At 38.0% G+C, this 20,266-nt stretch overlaps 1 protein-coding gene across 2 annotated transcripts in view; it reads right to left on the bottom strand.

The window, feature by feature from the left end:
- Positions 1-18,796, bottom strand: part of DSC3 (desmocollin 3) — a 53,458-nt gene extending 34,662 nt beyond the window's left edge. For both annotated transcript variants that reach the window (XM_015121770.3, XM_015121769.3), the window contains exons 1-5: positions 17,802-18,796; positions 7,340-7,424; positions 6,105-6,304; positions 4,642-4,761; positions 906-1,061 (exon numbers count right to left, since the gene is read on the bottom strand). In XM_015121770.3, coding sequence (XP_014977256.2) covers positions 906-1,061; positions 4,642-4,761; positions 6,105-6,304; positions 7,340-7,424; positions 17,802-17,870 — 630 coding nt within the window. In that variant the 5' untranslated portion in view covers positions 17,871-18,796. The remainder of the gene's footprint in view (positions 1-905; positions 1,062-4,641; positions 4,762-6,104; positions 6,305-7,339; positions 7,425-17,801) is intronic.
- Between the last annotated feature and the right edge of the window lie 1,470 nt (positions 18,797-20,266).

Here is a 20,266-nt window from a genome sequence, read left to right as displayed (position 1 = left end):
CATTATCTAAATAAAGCAGCAATGCCCAATTTGTAACTACTGAGCTGTTATTATTTTACCTAATAGACCACATATTTGTAAGAATTTTTCTGAGGAAATACATGTACTAATTTCCCCATTGATGATTAAAGGCAATGTAATGTCAAATAGAATATATTTCTATTCAACATGTGATTACAACACTGAATTGAAAATTTTCTAAGCAAATGCAAAGCATGTCACATGGGGGACATCAGTCATGTTTGTTTACACAGCATCTCTTCTCTCTTTTTGTAGGAACAGAATCTCTCTTTCCAATAATCATTCCATCAGAGTCACAGGAATGACACATGACCTCCCAGCGTTTACCATATCATACTGAAAATTATCTGAGTTATTTCCCATTGACTATAAGCTCATCTATATCAGAATACTGGCTTATTAACCCTTATTTGAGTTTGGTCTCCCACTTTCACTTTCTTATGTAGTTCTCAGATGTGATCAAATAATCATCTGTGTGGAAGAAAGGCAAAAAGGGAAGTAAGAGCAGTATAGAAAGAGGATTCTTCCAATCAACTGTAGACACGCCTTGAAGTGAAGAAAAGGTGCCAGTAACCAGTGAGAAAGAGAGAGAGATTATCTCATAAGCAAAACCAACTGTTTGGAAATTTACTGACATTTACATCTAAATACATTGAAATTTACATTCAGTATTGAACCTCTTTGCTTCATTTCAGGCTTACCTAACAGCAGTTGAGACAAAGAGCTGACCAAGTATTCCAAAATGTTGCACATTCTATTTCCCCTTGATTCTAAGATACCCTCTAAGAAGGGAGTGCAAGGAGACAGGAAAGAGTAGCTGGAGTAAGCATCAGAAGAAACATAGTTTAATAATTTAAAGTCAAGCATATCAATAAAAGTCCTACATCAAAAACATCATATTCTTCACGATCCACAGGCTGAGTGCAAAATAGATTTCCAGTGTCTCTTTCTATATAAAACAAATTTAAAGGTTCTTGATCAACTCCACGTCCACTTATTGAGTAGAAGACAGTATAGTTCTGTGCTGCATCAGATTCAACCTAAAAGTGGAAAAAAAAATGAAAACAATTAAAACTAAATTCAGTTACAATTTTTTAAAATGCAGCCGATGTATCTTTTCATTTTAAAGAGATAATTTCAATAGAAAAGGTAGAAAAGAACAATAATAACCATTGTTGGCAAGAGTAAGGCAAACAGGGATTCTCATATGAAGAAGGGAATCCCAATTGGAATGTACCTTAGGAAGAAAACTGACAAAAATTAAAAGAATAAGCTATGAAGATAAATAGGGAAGGATCTTTCTAGCAGAGAAAATAGGAAGTGCAAGGGAACAAGCCGGCGTTTTGCCTAGCATGTTCAAGGAGTAGCAAGAAAGTCACTGTGATTGGAATAGAAAGAGCATGGAAAAAAGAAGTAGCAGATAAAGAGGTAGTGAGGTAATAGGGGCCACATCACATTGGAGAATTCGAGGATGCTGGCTTTTCCTTAGAGTCAAATGGAAAACCACTGGAGAATTTAGACAAGAGTAACATCATCTGATTTATATCCTTAAAGGTAATACCTGCTGTTTTGTCAAGCATGACTAGATGTGGTTGGATGGGTAAGGGAAAAAGCAGGTAGACCACTGAGGAAGTTACCGCAAAAACCCAGAGAAGAGACTGTAGTTAGTTAGACTAACATGATAGCCATAGGGGTGGTGAGAAGTGGTTAGATTCTGGACATAATTTAAAGGTACAGCCATCAGAATTTGCTGATGGGTTGGATGTGTGGTATAAAGATGAAAGTCAAGGATGCTATGTTGGAGGGTGCTAGTATCTCTTAATATCACGAACAAAAATGATATGTGCAAAATCCAGTTGTGCTCTAGAAGGTGAGAGAGTGTCTTCTCCCTGTTGGACACAGAGGGGAGTCATCTGGAACCTGCAGGGACAGCCAAGCTAAAAAGTAAAGAAACCTGTGTCCTTGGTGTTTTCTCAAATTAGAGCGTTTTTACCAGATCACACTTTTACAAGAAAGGAATAAACTTCTGTCTTGCTTAAGCCACTATTATTTGGGATCTCAGTAAAATGTACCTATGCCAATAATGTACAATATAGAAATCAAATAACTATAAGAAGAATAGACATATAGGCTAAATTGAAGCTCAATATCTGTTTCATTTTCCTTCTACAGTGTCTTCTCATAGTGCAGATGCTAGAAATGTTCAAACAAAAATAAAATCCCCAAATTTTGCAGAATCTCTTGAAACCAGAGTTCTGGATTTAAACATGGATGGTCAGATGTGCTTGAACAAGATCAGAAAGCCAAAAGTGAGGTAGGCAGGTGTCTCATTTTTGCTGCTTCTGTTATTTTTGCTGGCATCACAGTTTACATTTCTTTCTTTCTTTCTTTCTTTCTTTGCTTTCTTTTCTTCTTTCTTTCTTTCTTTCATTCTTTTTCTTTCTTTCTTTCTTTCAGGTAGGCAGGTGTCTCATTTTTGCTACTTCTGCTATTTTTTCTGACATCTCAGTTCAGATGCATTTGTTTTCCTTCCTTCCTTCTTTCCTTCCTTCCCTCCTCCCTCTCTCCCTCCATCCCTCCCTCCCTCCCTCACTCCCCTCCTCCCTCCCTCCCTCCCTCCCTTCCTTCCTTCTTTCCTTCCTTTTCTGCAATAGCATATGTACTACTAGATATTTGCCAACTTTGTGTTACAAAATAAGATACAGATCAATCTTTTCACTGATGCTGGTTGGCACAGTTCAGAGACTGTTCTGAAGTTGCATGAGGAGGAATATGGCTATGGTGTTTTCCTCACTGTGCCAGTGGCACTTTGGTTCTTGAAATAATGTCTTCTCTATCATGGAGAAGGCAATATGTCCCTTGGTTGTAGATTCTGTGGTGTAGCTAGCTTGAGGATTTTTTCCTGAAAGTTCAATTAAAGTTTGTTTCTTCAGCCCTCTGGACAATTCTGTAAACTCTTTAATAAATGGTAATAAATCCTTATCTGTTAAGAACTTAGACAGAACTATGTTTTCTGCAGCTTAAACCTTATGAATCAGACTCCAATGCCCAGAGATTTAGAAGGATTGAACTCAGCTAATTGAGATGGCTATTTTTAGGAGAAATAACAAGCATTTTATTTCCATAAGTTTAGTTTGAAACCCTATTAAACTTCCAAGTGTTAATATCAATTAGATAGTTTGGACTGGAAATGCCAAGTTTTAAGTATTCAGTGTATAAATAGTATGTAGAGTTAGGAGATCTGATGAGATCACTGAGAGAGTAAATATCAAGAAACAAGAGATAAGATTCATTGACTGAGCCCTGGAGCTCTCCAAAGTTTAGAGACTGGGACAGCAGGCTGGGAGGATGGATGAGGAAGATCCAACCAAACCTACTAAGGAGTGATCAACGAAGTAAGTGGAAAACTAGATGAGTGGTGTCCTAGGAGCCAAATAAAGAAACATTTCCAAAATAAGGGAAAGGTCAGGTATGTCAAATGTAAATATGTCAAGGAAATGAGGACTGAGATGGTGACTGGTTTTGTAAAGCAAAGGGTAAAACTAGCTATGATTGGCACAGCTTTGGCAATTAGAAATCATTTCTTAACATGCTTCATCAGTGTTCAAGTTATAATATTCATGGATAATAAACAAATATCTAGCACTGGGGTAGAATAAAAAGTAAGTGTGAATGACAGTAGAAGGATAGTTAAAAACTGAAACAATTAGTACACAGGTTACACCATTAGTATTAAATATCAAGTACACTATTGGAAATTTAAGGGGAAAAAGGCAAGCAGAAGGCCACAGCCCTACTTCAGTAATGGTTTCAGTTGTACATGTTCCATTTGGATCTTAATGAGAAAAGTAAACCTGATCATGTCAGTAATCTGCTTAAGAATTTCTCCTTGTTATTAAGATAAACTTACTAGTAGAATGCACATAGTCCACAGTGGTTTGACCCCTACCTCCTTCTTCAGCCTCATCTACCTGCTCCATTCCATCACAACTTGGAAGCCTAAGCCACCCAGAGCTCCTCTAAGGAGCTCTCACTTCTGTACTTCCCTCTTCTTCTACAGTTATTCACCTGCAGAAAAGTTTTCCATTCTTCAGGACTCAACTCAGTTGTCTCCTTCTCTAAGCCTTCTCTTGTTTTTTACCACCTTACCTCAGGGTTTCATGTTCATCTCATTTGTTACCAAATCACCAAATAGCTCTATACTAGAATCATAGCACTCATCACTAAAGTTGTAATTACAACTAAAAGTTGTAATTATTATCCTACTTTTGTCTCCTTCACGAGGCCAGTAAACCACATGAGAGCAAGGGCCATGACTAAATTTACTTCTATCTTTAGGACCTAGAGCAGTACCTCCCACAGGATATAGTAAGTGCTCAGTAACTCCCTGCTAAATGAACAAATAAACAAATAGAGATCATTCAATGGCTTTAGAGCCTTTCTCAGTGGAAACCTATTATTAGGTTTTTAGTGATTTTATTTCTCATTTTACTTTTGTTACACCTCATGAACATCTTTAATCAGATCTGTTTATTTTTATATGTTTAAAGAGGTATTAAATCTCAATGAAACAGACTCTCAGAATTAAAGCAATCCTAACCAGAAAAGATGTAAACCTACTTGTTGAAGAAACAAAGGGAAAGGGCCCAAGGAATTCTCTTGCATAGAGCAAGGAATAGGTGCCCATCTCCTCTTGGCACGCCTGAGAACAGTTTCTCTAGTGTGTCTTGTCTTCAGTACCTGAATTTAGAGAAAAACAAATACATAAATAAACAAAAGCATCACAGTCTACATTGTGTAAAATAGTGGACAGCTCATAAACCTAACCCTTCTTTAGAGGTTCAGTGTCAGGCATTTCCATGCTGAAGCTAAACCAGTTAATAAAGTCTTTCTGCGTTAGAAGGCTAAGAAAGAATATATCCAGATTTTATAGGTTTCAAGAAACAGAGAATTTCTTTTTGTACACCATTCTAATGCTGACTATACTTTCATGTTAGGAAAATCACCATTATATGCTTAGCTCTTCTTGCTTTGTCCCAAATAGAGATATAGAACACATTCTCTCTACAACAATCTCCAGATAGCACTTACCTGTTCTTTTAGTTAAAAGCTCATGCCCTTAGGTCAGAGAAAGAAAATATATGTCCTTCACTGCCACAGTGCTCTATATACACTGTCTGATACGGTAGCCCTTGGCCACCATAAGTCATGTGATTATTTAAATTTAAATTAACTGGCATTAAATAACATAAGAAGCTCTATCCTTCGGTTGCACTAGCCACATGCCAAGTGCAGAGTAGCCATTAATATTGAGCTACCATATCAAACAGTGCGGACAGTGCACGTCTCTATCACGGGAGAAAGTTCTATTAGACTTTTTAGTGATGTCCATCTCATTTCATGATGCAGCAAGGGAGATATTTTATTTCATGAGAATTAATTAATAAATAATTGCATTAAACATTTAGCAAAGTGCTAAGCTGTAACTTAAATTAGCTTTATTGTTGATACAGTTAACACAGATTAGGTGTAATCCAGCCTAAACTTTTCATCATTTTGTGACTACTTTCATAATGGCATTCCTCACTGTAAAGGCTTTGCATTAAAAAAATTCTGAATTCTATAATAGAGGGATAATCAAACCGACACCAGTGCACAAAAGACAACAGTTAGAGTTTAGAGGTGGAAGAAGCCCTCACAGAGGAGAAATAATTTAGGTTTAATAAAGTAAAACCAAAACCAGAGTTCAACAAGTGTTAAGAAAGAGAGAGAGGGAGAGACGAGAGTGAGGTAGAGAGAAAGATAGAAAAAGGGAGAGAGGGAAGGTGACAGGGAGGGAAGAAAGGGAAGGGGAAAGAGAAGGGGAAGGAAAGGAGAAGGAAAAGGGAAGGAATGAAAGGGACAGGGTGAAAAAATGGAAGGGAAGGAAAAGGGTAAGAAAATGGAAGCGAAGTGAAAGGAAAGGAAACAAAATGAAAACAAAAGGGGAAAATACCCTATTTATCCTTGTTTCTCTTTGCAATTTTTAATGAGAGTATTTTAATGAAAAAAATGCCTGAAAATATTTAATGTACTTTAAATACCTTCTTCTGATGTTCTAGCAGCACAGTAACCTCTTTCTGTGTCTGTTTCCTTTTGTCAGAAAGCCTTATGGTAAATGATCTTTTCTCATCAGACAGTACAACAGCCCTGGCTGTGTACACTGACCCGTCACTTAGAACTCTGAAATCAGGATCACCTGACTGGATGAGGTCTGCAGATCTGAAGCACTCTTCCAAATTAACTGCAAGTAAAAATTTCCAAGTTATAAGGTGGAAACACATGAGAAGAAAAAATGTGTTAAAATAATGTATATAATCTTTTTAAAAACCATGAAGTGGGATGAAATCAGCCAATCACTTTGCATTTACCAGATATCTAAACCTGTTTTTTACATTACTTAAAAAATAATCATTTTCTTTCAGTTAAAAAATAATTATCGACTGTATATTTCTATTAAATAAACCTTTTATTAAATAAAGTTTTAAACCTTTATATGCTTCTAATAGACTTATGAAAATGACCTTCCAGATAAAGATGTGGGCATGTTATAATCATGACAAAACTTAGCTACATGCCCCCAACACACCAGAATAAACATATAGAAGAGTTTCCCTAACAATACAATCTGAGGGTTTAAGATACACCTATATTTAGTGAGAAGTCATGAGCCAAAGAGCGATGGAGTGTATGAGTTTGGTAAAGAGTCACATAAGAAAAATCTGATCTCCGAATTTTTCTTCCCACTGGCACTTTTCTGTACACAATTTCCCCTGCAGGCCCACGATACTCTGTGTGTTCCAAGCTTCTCAAGGCCCCACACTGAAACTCCACATTGAGTCTTTCTTCCCTGGGATTTCTGGCCTCTAGTAATGGGTAATAAAATGCATATAAACATCAAAATGTACCTGTCATCCATCCCATTCTTCAACTATTTGTCTTAACAGAAAGCAAGTGGATAAATTACTACTCATATAAGTAACAACCTTTCAAAGGATTCATTTGCTCAGTCCATGAGTCGTGTTTACACATTAATTCAAATCTGTCACAGGTGGAAATATTTAGCAAAAAAGTAAAATAAACATCTTTAGGGCTGATAACATATTTCTCTCATCTTCACATTTTTAGAAGAATGATAACTTCTCGTTTACTCCCTGGAGGGACATCCCTTGTTAGTAGATTCAGGCTACCTCCAAAAGGCAAAGGTATGCTCTTTCATGCTCTTTCCAGCCTATGTAAACTAAATTTCTGCTTTAAACAGACTTTTAAAATTTCTCACCTCTGCCAATTATTTTGTCTGCCTCTAGTTTAGAAGGTACATTAAGTATCACCTTTTTGCAGGCTTCACCAGCAAGACTGAAGATCTAGAATTTAAAAGGTCACATTAATACAGTAGAAAATAAAGATTAAAAAACATAATCATATAAATAGATATAAAACAAGCAACTGACAAAGTCCAACACCCATTTATAACAAACCCCCAGCAAACTAGGAATAGAAAGGGACTTGCTCAATATGATAAAGTTCATTTATGGCAAACAACAACTAATTTCATATTTAAAGGAGAAAGATTGAATTATTTCTTCTAGCATCAGGAATAAGACAATGATGTCTGCTCTGCTCTAACTGCTTCTTTGTTTATATTTATTTATTTATTTATTTATTTATTTATTTATTTTTGTGACTGAGTCTCACACTATCGCCTAGGCTGGAGTGCAATGGCATGCTCTCAGCTCATGGCACCCTCCACCTCCCAGCTTCAAGCAATTCTCCCGCCTCAGCCTCCCAAGTAGCTGGGATTACAGGCACCCACCACCATGAGCAGCTAATTTTTATAGTTTTAGTAGGGATGGGGTTTCACCATGCTTCTATTTAACATTATACTGCAGCTTCTAGCCAGGAAAATTACACAAGAAAATAAAATCAAAGGCATCCAAATTGGAAAGGAAAAGGTAAAATTGTTTCTATTCACAGATGACATAAATTTGTAGATAGAAAATCCTAGGAATCCACTAAAAAACTGTCTAAATAAATGAGTTCAGTAAGGCTACTGGATACAAGATGAACATGTGACTGCATTCCTGTACACTAGCATTGAAAAATTTGAAAACTAAGCAAGAAAATTGATTCGTAGAGTATTAAGAAGAATAAAATACTTAGGAATAAAGGTCATCAAAGAAATAAAATATTATACACTGAAAACCATAAAACATTGCTGAAGGAAAATTTTAAAGACCTAGATAAATAGAGAGATAGCCCATCTTCATGGATCAGAATACACATTCCCAAAATTAATTTACAGATTCAATACAATCTCTGTAAAAATCCCAGATAACTTTTTTGAATAAATTGAAAATTAGTCTTTATAGAAATACAAGGTACCCAAATAAAATTGAAAAACAAAAAAAAAATTGAAAGACATATTTACCAATTTCAAAACTTGGTACAAAGCTACAATAATCAAAACAGAGTGGTACTGGCAATAGAATAAATATATAGATGAATGGAATAGAACTTAAATGCCAGAAACAAGGCCTTACATTTATGGTTAGCTTGCAGAAATTTCAAGAGAAATAAATAGTCTATTCAACAAATGGTATTGGGATGATTTGATATCTTCCTGAAAAAAAAAAAGTGAATTTGAACCCCTACCTCATACTATACATGAAAATTAGCTCAAAATGAACCACAGACATAAATGTAAGAAATAAATTATTTAGAGGTAAACTTGAGAGCAAATCTTTATGATGTTGGGTTAGGAAATGATTTATTATACACAACACCAAAAACACAGTGATAAAGAAAAGTTGTTAAATAATACTTATTCAAAGTAAAAACTTCTGCTCTCCAGAAAAATACCACTTTCTTTACAAAAGTGAAAAATATAACTCATGGGATAGAAGAAAATAGTTTCAAACCAATAAAGGACTGGTATCAAAAATATTTAGAGAATTCCTGCAACACAATAATAAAAAGGCAAATAACACAGAAAAATGGGCAAAGGATTGGAATAGGTATTATCCCAAAAAAGATATTAAAATGGCCAAAAAGTAGATGAAAAGATGCCCAACATCATTAGGTTTTAGGGAAATGGTTATCTAAATCACAATGCAATACCTACTTGCTAGGATAACTAAAATAAATATGACAGAAAATAACAAGTATTGGTGAGGATGTCGAGAAACTGAAACCTCTACACATTGCTGGAGGAAATGTAAAGTGGTGCAGACACTTTGGAAAATAGTTTTGCAATTTCTCAAAAAGTTAAAAATAAACTTAAATGATCCATCAATTCCACTCTTCCTAAGTGAAATAAAAACCTATGTCCACACAAAAACTTGTCATGAATATTCACAGTACATACCATTATTCACAACAGGCAAAAAGTAAAAACAATCCATACAATGAAATTTACTTTGTTAAGTACTATGCATGCTACAACAAGGATAAACCTATAAAACATACTCAGTAAAAGAAACTAGAACAAAACAACACATACTGTATGATTTCATTTACATAAAATGTCCACAATAGGTAAATAGGCAGGAACAAAGTAAATTTCCATGGGAAGTGCTTGTAAATGGGCATGAGGCTTATTTTTAAAGTGATGAAAAACTTCTAAAATCAGATTGTAGTAATGATTGCACATTCTTCAAATTTACTAAAATTCACTGAATTGTACACTTAACAAAGGTGAATTTTACGAATGTAAATTATATTTCAATAATGCAGTTTAAAACAAAAAAGGGCACTAACGTTGATCGAAAAATGACTCTTTCCAGTTACTTCTACAAATTGGTAGTGAAAGGCCTTGTCAAATTTACAAATTCACAGAAGTAATTTCAACACAATAAAATGGAATAATAACCACAAAGAAGTATTTTATTTCTGATATAATCAAATATAAAATGGATTTCTACACAAATTAAAAGATTTTAACTCATAGTAACATAACAACTGTAAATATATCTATATACAAATATATACATTATCAAAATTATTCTAATATGTGATCTAAAATTATTGTACTTCTCAAAAATTCACCTTACCCTCACTTGAATTAGTCAGAATAAATAAAATATCTCAAAAATATGGACAAATAGGGCCAACATGTAACAATGCTGTTTAATTTAGGTATAATAAGCCAAGAAGTCGTTTTCAGAAAATCCTAACCAGATTGCAAACTGGGACAATGAAGTAATACGTTGTTTGCCCTTTAAAAAAAAATCATACATATGCTTAATTTAATATTTTCCTTAAGCATATAGTTGCCACCTTGGGATGAAAAATGGTTTCCTTCAACAAACCACCCATTGGTTGAAATATATTGTAACTTTATAGTTGCTATTTTTGAATCCCAAAAAAACGCTACGCCCAATATATACTTATTCACATCTCTTTTCAAAATATTTCAGCTAACTGAAATATTTAAATCAATTAGAACATAATAAATGCTCTGTGTCCATCTAGATCTTTAAAAAAATGAATATTTTGCAATTTTTGCTCCATTTTTTAATTAAAATTTACAGATGTGGCTAAAGTCTTATGCTCTATTATATTTCCAACTCTTCTCCAGGGAATAGTTTTTTCAGAAGTTAGAATTTATACTTCCTCAGTAGGATTTTATACTTTTATTATATAGTATATGCTTGGGCCTATAAAATATAAGCTGGTATTGGGTAGTATGTGTTCATATGCACCCCTTTGCCATTTGCTTTTTTCACCCAACAGTATGTTTGAGATTTTTCCATAAATGTACCACAGTTTATTACTAGTCATTTTCTATTGATGGTTATTTAGATTGTTTTTCATTTCTTCTATTACAAATGATGCTATGTGAGCAGCACTGCCTACAGCAGAAATTACTGTGCCATACATGAACATCTTCAATTTTATTAGCTACTGCGAAGTTGCTCTCCAAAGTACTAATATCAATTTCTATTAATGCCCCCAGCATATTAAATCTCTCTATTTCCCATATCCTCCCTTACAAATAATTGTATGACTTCTTCCATGTTGCCAACCTAACGGCTGTTTTAATTTGCATTTTATTAATTTTTAGTGAGATTGACTGTATTTTCTTGTGTTTATCTGCCATTTATTTTCTGTAAATTGTCTATTCTTCTCCTTTAATCACTTAAGTTTGCATTTTTTAAATTTATTTTTTTCTTATAGCTTTACATAGTTTGCTTTTTACCTTTTATTACAAAATCTTTTGATAAACAGAGTGCTTCAATTTTGTTTTTTTATTGGACACATCTTTATTAAAATTTTATGTATACCAGATACTCAAAAATTTCGAAGTCCCCATTGCTCAATCTTCTTTTTTAAAGTAGTATTTTTGCTCTTTTTAGACTTTGACTTTCAAAACAATTTTATGATCAGCTGCCCAAGTTCTGTAAAAATTTCTTTTAGGATGTTGATGACATTCCATTTCATTTAAATGTTAATTTAAAGAGGATTTGACATTTAGGGCTCTTGAGACTTTCCATTCATGAACATGATTCATTCTCAATTACTTATGAATTATGTTTCCTTTTTGCTGTTTTTTTCTCCGCCCCCCCCCCCCAATTTGAGATGGAGTCTCGCTCTGTCACCCAGGCTGGAGTGCAGTGGCATGATCTCGGCTCACTACAATATCTGCCCTGGGGTTCAAGCAGTTCTCCTGCCTCAGCCTCCTGAGTAGCTGAGATTACAGGCGCGCACCACCACACCCGGCTAATTTTTGTATTTTTAGTAGAGATGGGGTTTCATCATGTTGGCCAGGCTGGTCTCGAACTCCTGACCTCATGATCCACCTGCCTTAGCCTCCCAAAGTGCTGGGATTACAGGCATGAGCCACTGCGCTCAGCCGAATTATGTTTGCTTTTCAATAAAGCTTTGTAATTTTTGCTATAAAGGTCTTTCACATTTTTTGTTACATTTATCTTAGATACATTGATTTGTTGTTGTATGAATGGGATTCCTCTTAACATATTTTTGAGTTGTCCCTTGATAATATATGCAATCATGTAAAAATATTAAGCTTCTATTCATGAAACTTGCTTACTTTTATTAGTTCTAGTATCTGTCAATAGATAGTGTTGGATTTTCTATGCAGTTAAACCTGTCGCTGGCAAAATGACAATTAGGTTTATTTTCTTTTAATCCTACAAGTCTTTCATTATTGCTATTTTTTATCTAATATGCTTGTTAGGACCTCTTCTGGAATGCTGAATAGAAACACCTATACTGACCATTATGGATTTGTTTCTAACTTAAAGAGAATATTTTTTATAATTTTGCCATTAATTATGAGTCTTTTTCTTTTTTCCTTATAACATTCATTCATTACATTAAAAGAATGAATGTACTCATTACATTAAGAGAGTTCACTCTTGGCCAGGTGCAGTGGCTCACACCTGTAATCCCAGCATGCTGGAAGTCCGAGGCAGGCAGATCATGAGGTCAGGAGTTCGAGACCAGCTTGACTAACATGGTGAAACCCCGTCTCTACTAAAAATACAAAAATTAGCTGGGCATGGTGGCGCGAGCCTGTAATCCCAGCTACTCAGGAAGCTGAGGCAGGAGAATCACTTGAACCTGGGAAGCAGAGGTTGCAGTGAGTCAAGATCATGCCATTGCACTACAGCCTGGGTGACAGAGAGATACTCCATCTCAAAAAAAAAAAAAAAAAAAGTTCGGCCAGGCGCGGTGGCTCACGCCTGTAATCCCAGCACTTTGGGAGGCCGAGACGGGCGGATCACAAGGTCAGGAGATCGAGACCATCCTGGCTAACACGGTGAAACCCCGTCTCTACTAAAAGTACAAAAAAAAACTAGCCGGGCGAGGTGGCGGGCGCCTGTAGTCCCAGCTACTCGGGAGGCTGAGGTTGGAGAATGGCGTAAACCCAGGAGGCGGAGCTTGTAGTGAGCCGAGTTTGCGCCACTGCACCCCAGCCTGGGTGACAGAGCAAAGACTCCGTCTCAAAAAAAAAAAAAAAAAAAAAAAAAAAAAAAAAGTTCATTCTCTATATTCTGAGTGTACTATGAATTATATGAATTCTTTTAAAACGAACTGTTTCCACTTATTTTGAAATAATTAATTTTTCTCTGTTGATACATTTTCTTTGTTGATACTATGTTAAAATACAGTAATAGATGTTCTAATGTGAAACCATGCTTCCTTTCCTGAGATAAGCCTTATAGGAACATCATATATTTATGCTTACAAATATATCGGTTTGCTTTCAATTTATCTCAACATTTCACATATTTGTAAGTAAGATCAGGCTACTATTTTTCAACTTCATACAATCCTCATAAAATGAGTTAAGAAGAGTACTGTATTTTTCTGTTGTTTGAAACAATTTACAGAAAGTACAGACTCTCTGTTCCATATAATTTTGAAAGAATTAACTTATCATAAGCCCGGGCCTGGTGGATCTAAAGAAGTGTGTGTGGAGCTCTCTGGCTTCTAATTCAGTTTATTTAATGGTTATAGGTCTATTTAGATTTTGTATACCTACTCAAGTCAATGTTGGTTATGTGTATTTTGTAAGAAGTTGTCTGTTTTGTCTGTATTTTCAAATTAATTGGAATTATCTATTAATATTATTATTTTACTTTTTAACATTTGTTCTCTCCAAAACTGTACTTCCTTTTCATTTCTAATATTGTTTTATCTATGCCTTTTCTTTTTTTACTTGATCAATTAGAGCAGGGTTTCTCTATACTCAAGAGGTTTGGTTTAGTTCATACCCTCTGCTGCTCATTTCTTTCCTTTTTTAAAAATGTTCTTCCTAAAATATGAATTATAAATACCAACGATTACATATAGCATACGTGTGTGTTTTAATAAATAATAAAATGAACATTAGGGTACTCACATTCAAGGTTAAGAAATGGAACATTACTAATATTTTCAAAGTTCCTAACTATATAGCAGTAGTTCATTCATTTTCATTGCCACATAGGACATTATTAGAAAGAATGTACAGTTAATTCATTAATACAACTTTTGAAAGGGATAATATTCAATATAGACTTCAGTTATAGTATGTTTCTTGAAACTATGAATTCAATTGAGATTATGTTTTTGTGAGGTTTGGATGCATTATTGAAAATAAAATAAAGTAAAAAATGTAAACACACTAGTATATTAATGATGATGAACTAATGACCTTTAAAGTTATTTTATAATAAAAATAACTTCTATATACAAGAGTGCCCATATTTTAAATTAAAATATAAAAAACTAAGCTTAAAAATGATAATGTAAAGTATTACCTACTGCAGCCTAAGCAAAATAAATTGGTTTGTTGCATTTTACAGTACTAAGCAAATTGTATTAATTGCATGATAGAAAGCTTATCAGACAAATCACTAAATCCTGATTGAAAAATTTAATGCCAAAGAGAGAATGAAAATTAAAGGTGTTATCTGCAGTTGTTTCACTTTTATGCTAGTGTTTAATTTTATAGTAAATACACAAAGTAGGCTTTCTAAAATGACACCCTGCTTCAGTAGAGAAAGAAGAAAAAGAATGGAAATTTATGGTATGTCTTAAATGTGAAGAGGATCTTCTGGGATGAACACAATAATTACAGAATTTTAAACTCTTCATCTCTCCTGTGGCCATAAGTCTTCTCAGAATGGAAATATTACCTTTACAATTCTTACCACTTCAAAAAGTAAATTGCAAGATTTACTGCTCTGCATTCTCAGTACTTAGATGAGTATAATAAATTTGTTTCTACCCAAACTCATTGTAAGATGGGAATTCCAGCTATCACACTTTCAATGGAAAGTATGATTAACTACAGGTCACCACAGATACCATCTATGGAACAGGACTGCCACATGGGAATTACAACAGGACCAAAAAATGTGCATGAGTTTACATTTATTTATTCAGAACGTGCTTCCGTATCTAGCTGTATCTCAATAGGAACATCAACAATCTCCTTTTAGTAAGGTAGCTGATAATGCATCAATCTAAATATACGTATACTACAATTTTGACTTTTTTAAGCTTGCAGTTTTAAAACTAGTTTTCCTCTACTTCCTTTATTTGCCATAATCTTCTTTTCATGAATGTAAAAGTCTTTAGAAATTACTATAGTCCCTTTCATTTTAAAATGATGATTATATCAACTATTATCAAGAGCAAAACAATCACACAAGTTTTTCTGGTACGGACTCACATTATTCACATTAACCCTATAAAATATAAAAATTTGGATGCCTATTTATCAACATAGGTTGCAGGCAGAGTTCATAAACTCCAAAGAGGAAAAGTACAGGTTTGAGGGGAGTTATTTCAAAAGTTTCAACTATTTTAGTTCCTTTAGAAAAGGAGCCCGTTTAACAAAATGATGGATTAGCTGTGTCCAAGTATGTGCCATTTATAATGTATAATAGATAACATAATTCTTAAAGTGGATTTGGTAACAGTATCAACACATATTTTTAAAAGAATCGTATTATTTGTAACAGGCAGAAGACAACTGATCTCATGAAAATGAGCTTCCACCATCCCTAACAATTCTGGTTACATTAAGAAGAAAATACACTTTCTGAGGCAATCAAAAACTTAACAATAGTGAGATGCTCTGATATACTTCTTTTTTAGTATTCCCCTCTCATTTTTTTCTTTCTGCGTGTGATTATTAGAAATTGAATTTACACTTCAGAGTGTGGTGGGGCACAGGGTGGAAAGGAGATACAGGAAAAGTGCAGAATGGGAAAATTCCTCAACCTGTTGGGCTGCTTACTGGGAAGACTAAAATTTAACAAGTCTCAGATTCTTGTTAAAGACTTGCTTTGAAAAGCTGTCTCCTTAGAACAAGCAATGTTTTAAAGATAAATAATGGTTTAAAGATACCCATTAAAGTCTCTATAAAATGAAAAGTGTTTCTAAAATGCGATGTCATTAATATTATAGTGAAAAGTTGAGAGTCGTATGAGTCAAAAGGAAGGAAATACAGACATGAGATGGTCAAGAGAAGTGTTAATTTACCCATTCGGTCCGAAACTGCAAGTGTTTGTAAATTGACAATTGCAGATGAAAGCAACTGTCATTTTATGTACAATTTCGGATATTTAAGTCTCCAGATATAGCATTTAATCTAAACTCAATGGAATTATTTTTTTTTAAAGAAAATCTTAAACCAGTATGTCCTAGATCAAAGCTGAAGCTTCCTCCATTTAGATTTACGCCCACCTTCTTCCTTGCCACAGCCCGACACCCCCACCCATGCCTTGCCAGGACATCTCCTGGTCTTCTATGGCCTCCAGAAGCCATGAGCGAATGCGAGAAAATCTGAGAGCAGCACCCGCAGTTTCGTTCCCCATCCTCAATCCCTTTGTAAAGGAAACACAAAACCCCAAATGCATGCTTGTAAACTGAAAAGCTGAAAAAGCTTTTAAATATGTTACAAAAGAACACATTTTGCAAGCAGTTTGCATTTGTAGTCATTTCATAAGCTCAGATACTTTGTCGGAACAGTTCCCGGGCAAATAGATGCGCTTATTTGTCCAATTCCTTCTGCATAAACATATCGTAGATCATAACTACCAATCCCATATTCATATCTCGCTGACCTAAAGGGAGGACAACCCTTAGACCCACTCCCACTTGCCAGGGTGGAGGGCCAGGAAGCAGTAAGAATCCGCGAGACCAGATTCGACTCACTGCCGACGCGGATACTATACACCTCGCTTCCATCGGACCCCATGCACATCCGTGGATGCCGGAAGTCGCAGGTCCGCGGATCCTTTCTGAGCGTGCGGAACGAAACTCTGTTGAAGCCTGAAGCTTCGCGTGCAACCGCGCCGCCAGAGTTCCGAACACTTCAAGTCTCCCATGTTCTCAGAGCATTGTCTCTAACTTCCTCTCCTAGAGGATTTGGTCCTGGGCAGCAGGTTTCCGGAGACTCGAAACCCCAGGCTGTGCTCTGATCGCGCACTCCTCCAAGTACTACCCAACCCCACCGCATCCATCATCCCGCACCACTGTCACTCTCTACCCGTCTCCCCACCTCGGCCGCATCCCCCAAACACAACACAACCCCAACCCCCATTCTGGCCCAGGCTTCCCACACCTTCGCGCCCCGGGCACATCCCGCCCCCGGCTGGGAGGCTGGCGGGGGTAGACCGCATGCGTGAGCTTCTGAATACCCTTTAGGGGAGATACCGAGAAACCCGCTTCTCAGGGGCAGCCCCACAAAGGGACCGAGGGACACAGCCCCGGCTGCACACACTAACGAACCCATCCAGGTCAACTGGGACCCGGAGCGGGGGAGGGGGCAGCCCCTAAATCCCATTTCAGGTCTGTGCTTTGAGCTCTCGGGGGTCCTAAAATACTGACCAACAAGCTCTCTTCCTCCCTCTCCACCCAAAGGCGCCCTCCAACCACCACCACCAGCAGCTCCACCACCTGGGGAGGAGCGTGAATCCCAACCCCCTGCCCAACCCGCGACTGCGCCCGCCAGAGCGCAGCGAAGCCTGAGCGCGACTCAGAATTCCAACAATCGAACGCGGTGTCTCAAAACAAAAAGCTGAGTCCAGAGTCGACCCGCAAGCACGCGTTTTCTCTCCTCACTCTTGCAGGCCCGAAATTGGGGCGGCTACCAGACCCGCAGCATTGATCTGAGCCGCGGTGGTCACGTTTCGGCCCGCTTTGGCCTCAGCTCCGCGCAGCGTCCAGAGCGGATCCACCCCCGTCCCCATCCCAGCCCTATCCGGCGAGGTCTGGCTCACCACGAGGGTCAGCAGCAGCTGCCAGCAGGCGGCTCCGCGCACGGAGCGCCGGAACCCAGCGGCGGCCATCGGGATGCGGGACAGGGCCAGGAGAACGCGGGCGCCAGGAGGGTGCCGAGAGCGAGACCTGCTGAGGTGTGGGGCGCGGAGGTGCTTTTCTCGCCGCTGCTTGTCTTTAAGTGTCTTTGGCCTCTCTCAGGCTTGCCTGCCCGGGAGCAACTTCACTCCTGAAACCAGATTGGACCCAGAGGACGCGGAGATGCCACTCCTTGTTATTTCTCAAGTTTTATCATCGCCGGCACAGCTGAGGAGCTGCCCGAGCCTGCCCCTTTGCTCCCCAGCAGCCACCGGGGCGATCGCGCTCGGGAAAGCGGTCTCTGGCGCACCCTCTGCCAGCTCTCCCACGCCCCTCGTCTGCCCCGCGGCGCTGCCGCCCCGCCCGGCCTGCAGAGAGGCCCTGGCAGGCCAGATCGTCCCAGGGCGGCACCATCGCCGGCGCTGCGCGGTGCATCTCAATGCAGAACCCCAATCCGCCCGCAGGGATCCCTGCCTCGACAGGGGCCCTGCTGGATGCCAGGAACACCCTTGTCATTGGATCAGCGGATCTGCCCTTCGACGTCTGAACAAATTCTGCCAATGTTTTCAGATTAAAGCAAAATACATGTACAGTATTCTCTCCAGATTTGACTAACATGACAAAACACACGACAGAAGGAATTTATGCCAAATGGCATGAATAAACAGGTTTTGGCATGTCAGAAATTAAAACCAAATATAAGAAATTCGAATCTAACCATTTTTACGCAACCAAAATACGAGTGATTACACTCAGTGCTCTATTAACTGACAGTTTGGGGGACTTATATGCACCTTCTAAAAACGACTTTGTTGTTAGATGTAAATTATTGGTTTACTAATTACTGGTACCAAAATGAAGTTTTTCAGGTGGTCAGAGGAATATCTACCACACGAAACCTTCTAAAACGAGGCTTACAGATTCTACATCATGCAACGACTATTTATCAGGACCCAAAGTCGGCCAAGCTTTGTGTGAGGGGCTGAAAGAAAGGAAATGCATAAAATCCAGTTCCTATCGGAAACAATTCCAAATCAGAAAGGGACGAAAGGCAATCATTCCTAGCCCACTAGGCTACACTTTTTCATAGAGATGTCGTTTGTAACACTAGGGGGATATTCTCTTATTTCTCTCTAAACTGACTTTTATGTCCCCCGAGCTCCCACCTACGGATTCCGGAGGAAATTCCCCTCAGATATGTGATGCTACTCCTCGAGGTCCATTCAAAAGTTTCAAGGTCAAGAATTTCAGACAGCCAAGTAATCACGAAAGGGTGGTATGAGCTTCATTCATCTCACTCTGGTTCAAGTCTAATAGACTCCTCATCGTCTAAGCCATGTATTCCCTGAAATCTGGGGCTTCCCTGAAATTCATGAGGCTCAGCTTTAAGGGCTCAGACACTCTAAGTTGAGATTCCCAGTGCCAATCTCCCAGGCACCCCTCAGTGGAGGTCTCTGTATGGAAGAGCCCTTCCAATCTCAGAGAAAGTTCTCCAAACTTCTCTCCACTCCAGCGTTTTCGCCTCCCATCCTCCACGTGCCTCCAGCATGACCTCGGGGAAAGCTTCCAGGCCCAGCCCCAGCCAGCCCTCAGAAACCCAAGTAGAATGGTTTTCTTGAACTTAGATGAGTAAAGGAGACCCTAGTACCGATCTCCCTCCCTCACCACTTTGAATTCACTGTTAGAGTGAAGGGTTGAGGTGTTAAGGAATTTTAGAGGAGATTATCTAACTTAGCTGGAGAAAGCTTTCAAGAAGCACAATGTTGAGACAGGCCCAGCAAAGAAAAGGAAAAAGGTAGGAGAATGCTCCAAGATAACACAACATCAACAGGACATGAGAAGCTCCGGAGAGACCTGTGAGAGTGCCCCAGGCTAAGGAAGCAGAAAGGGGTTGGTTCAGATTGGTTAGATGAAGAACTCCCGTGGCTGGGAATTAGGTTAGAAAGATGGCTCATGGCTGGGCGCGGTGGCTCAAGCCTGTAATCCCAGCACTTTGGGAGGCCGAGACGGGCGGATCACGAGGTCAGGAGATCGAGACCATCCTGGCTAACACGGTGAAACCCCGTCTCTACTAAAAAATACAAAAAACTAGCCGGGCGAGGTGGCGGGCGCCTGTAGTCCCAGCTACTCGGGAGGCTGAGGCAGGAGAATGGCGGGAACCCGGGAGGCAGAGCTTGCAGTGAGTCGAGATCTGGCCACTGCACTCCAGCCTGGGCGACAGAATGAAACTCCGTCTCAAAAAAAAAAAAAAAAAAAAAAAAAAATGGCTCATGACAAACCATGCTGAGGAATTTAATTTCATCCTGACGGAAATGGAGAACCATCTATTCAATGTGTGAAAAGGATAACTACTGTTACAGAAGTGTCACTTTTGGTGAATTTGCACATA

This window comes from Macaca mulatta, chromosome 18 (genome assembly GCF_049350105.2).
Source record: "Macaca mulatta isolate MMU2019108-1 chromosome 18, T2T-MMU8v2.0, whole genome shotgun sequence".
NCBI lineage: Eukaryota > Metazoa > Chordata > Mammalia > Primates > Cercopithecidae > Macaca > Macaca mulatta.
Note: the sequence above shows the minus strand (reverse complement) of the source record. Positions and strands in the feature narration are given on the sequence as shown.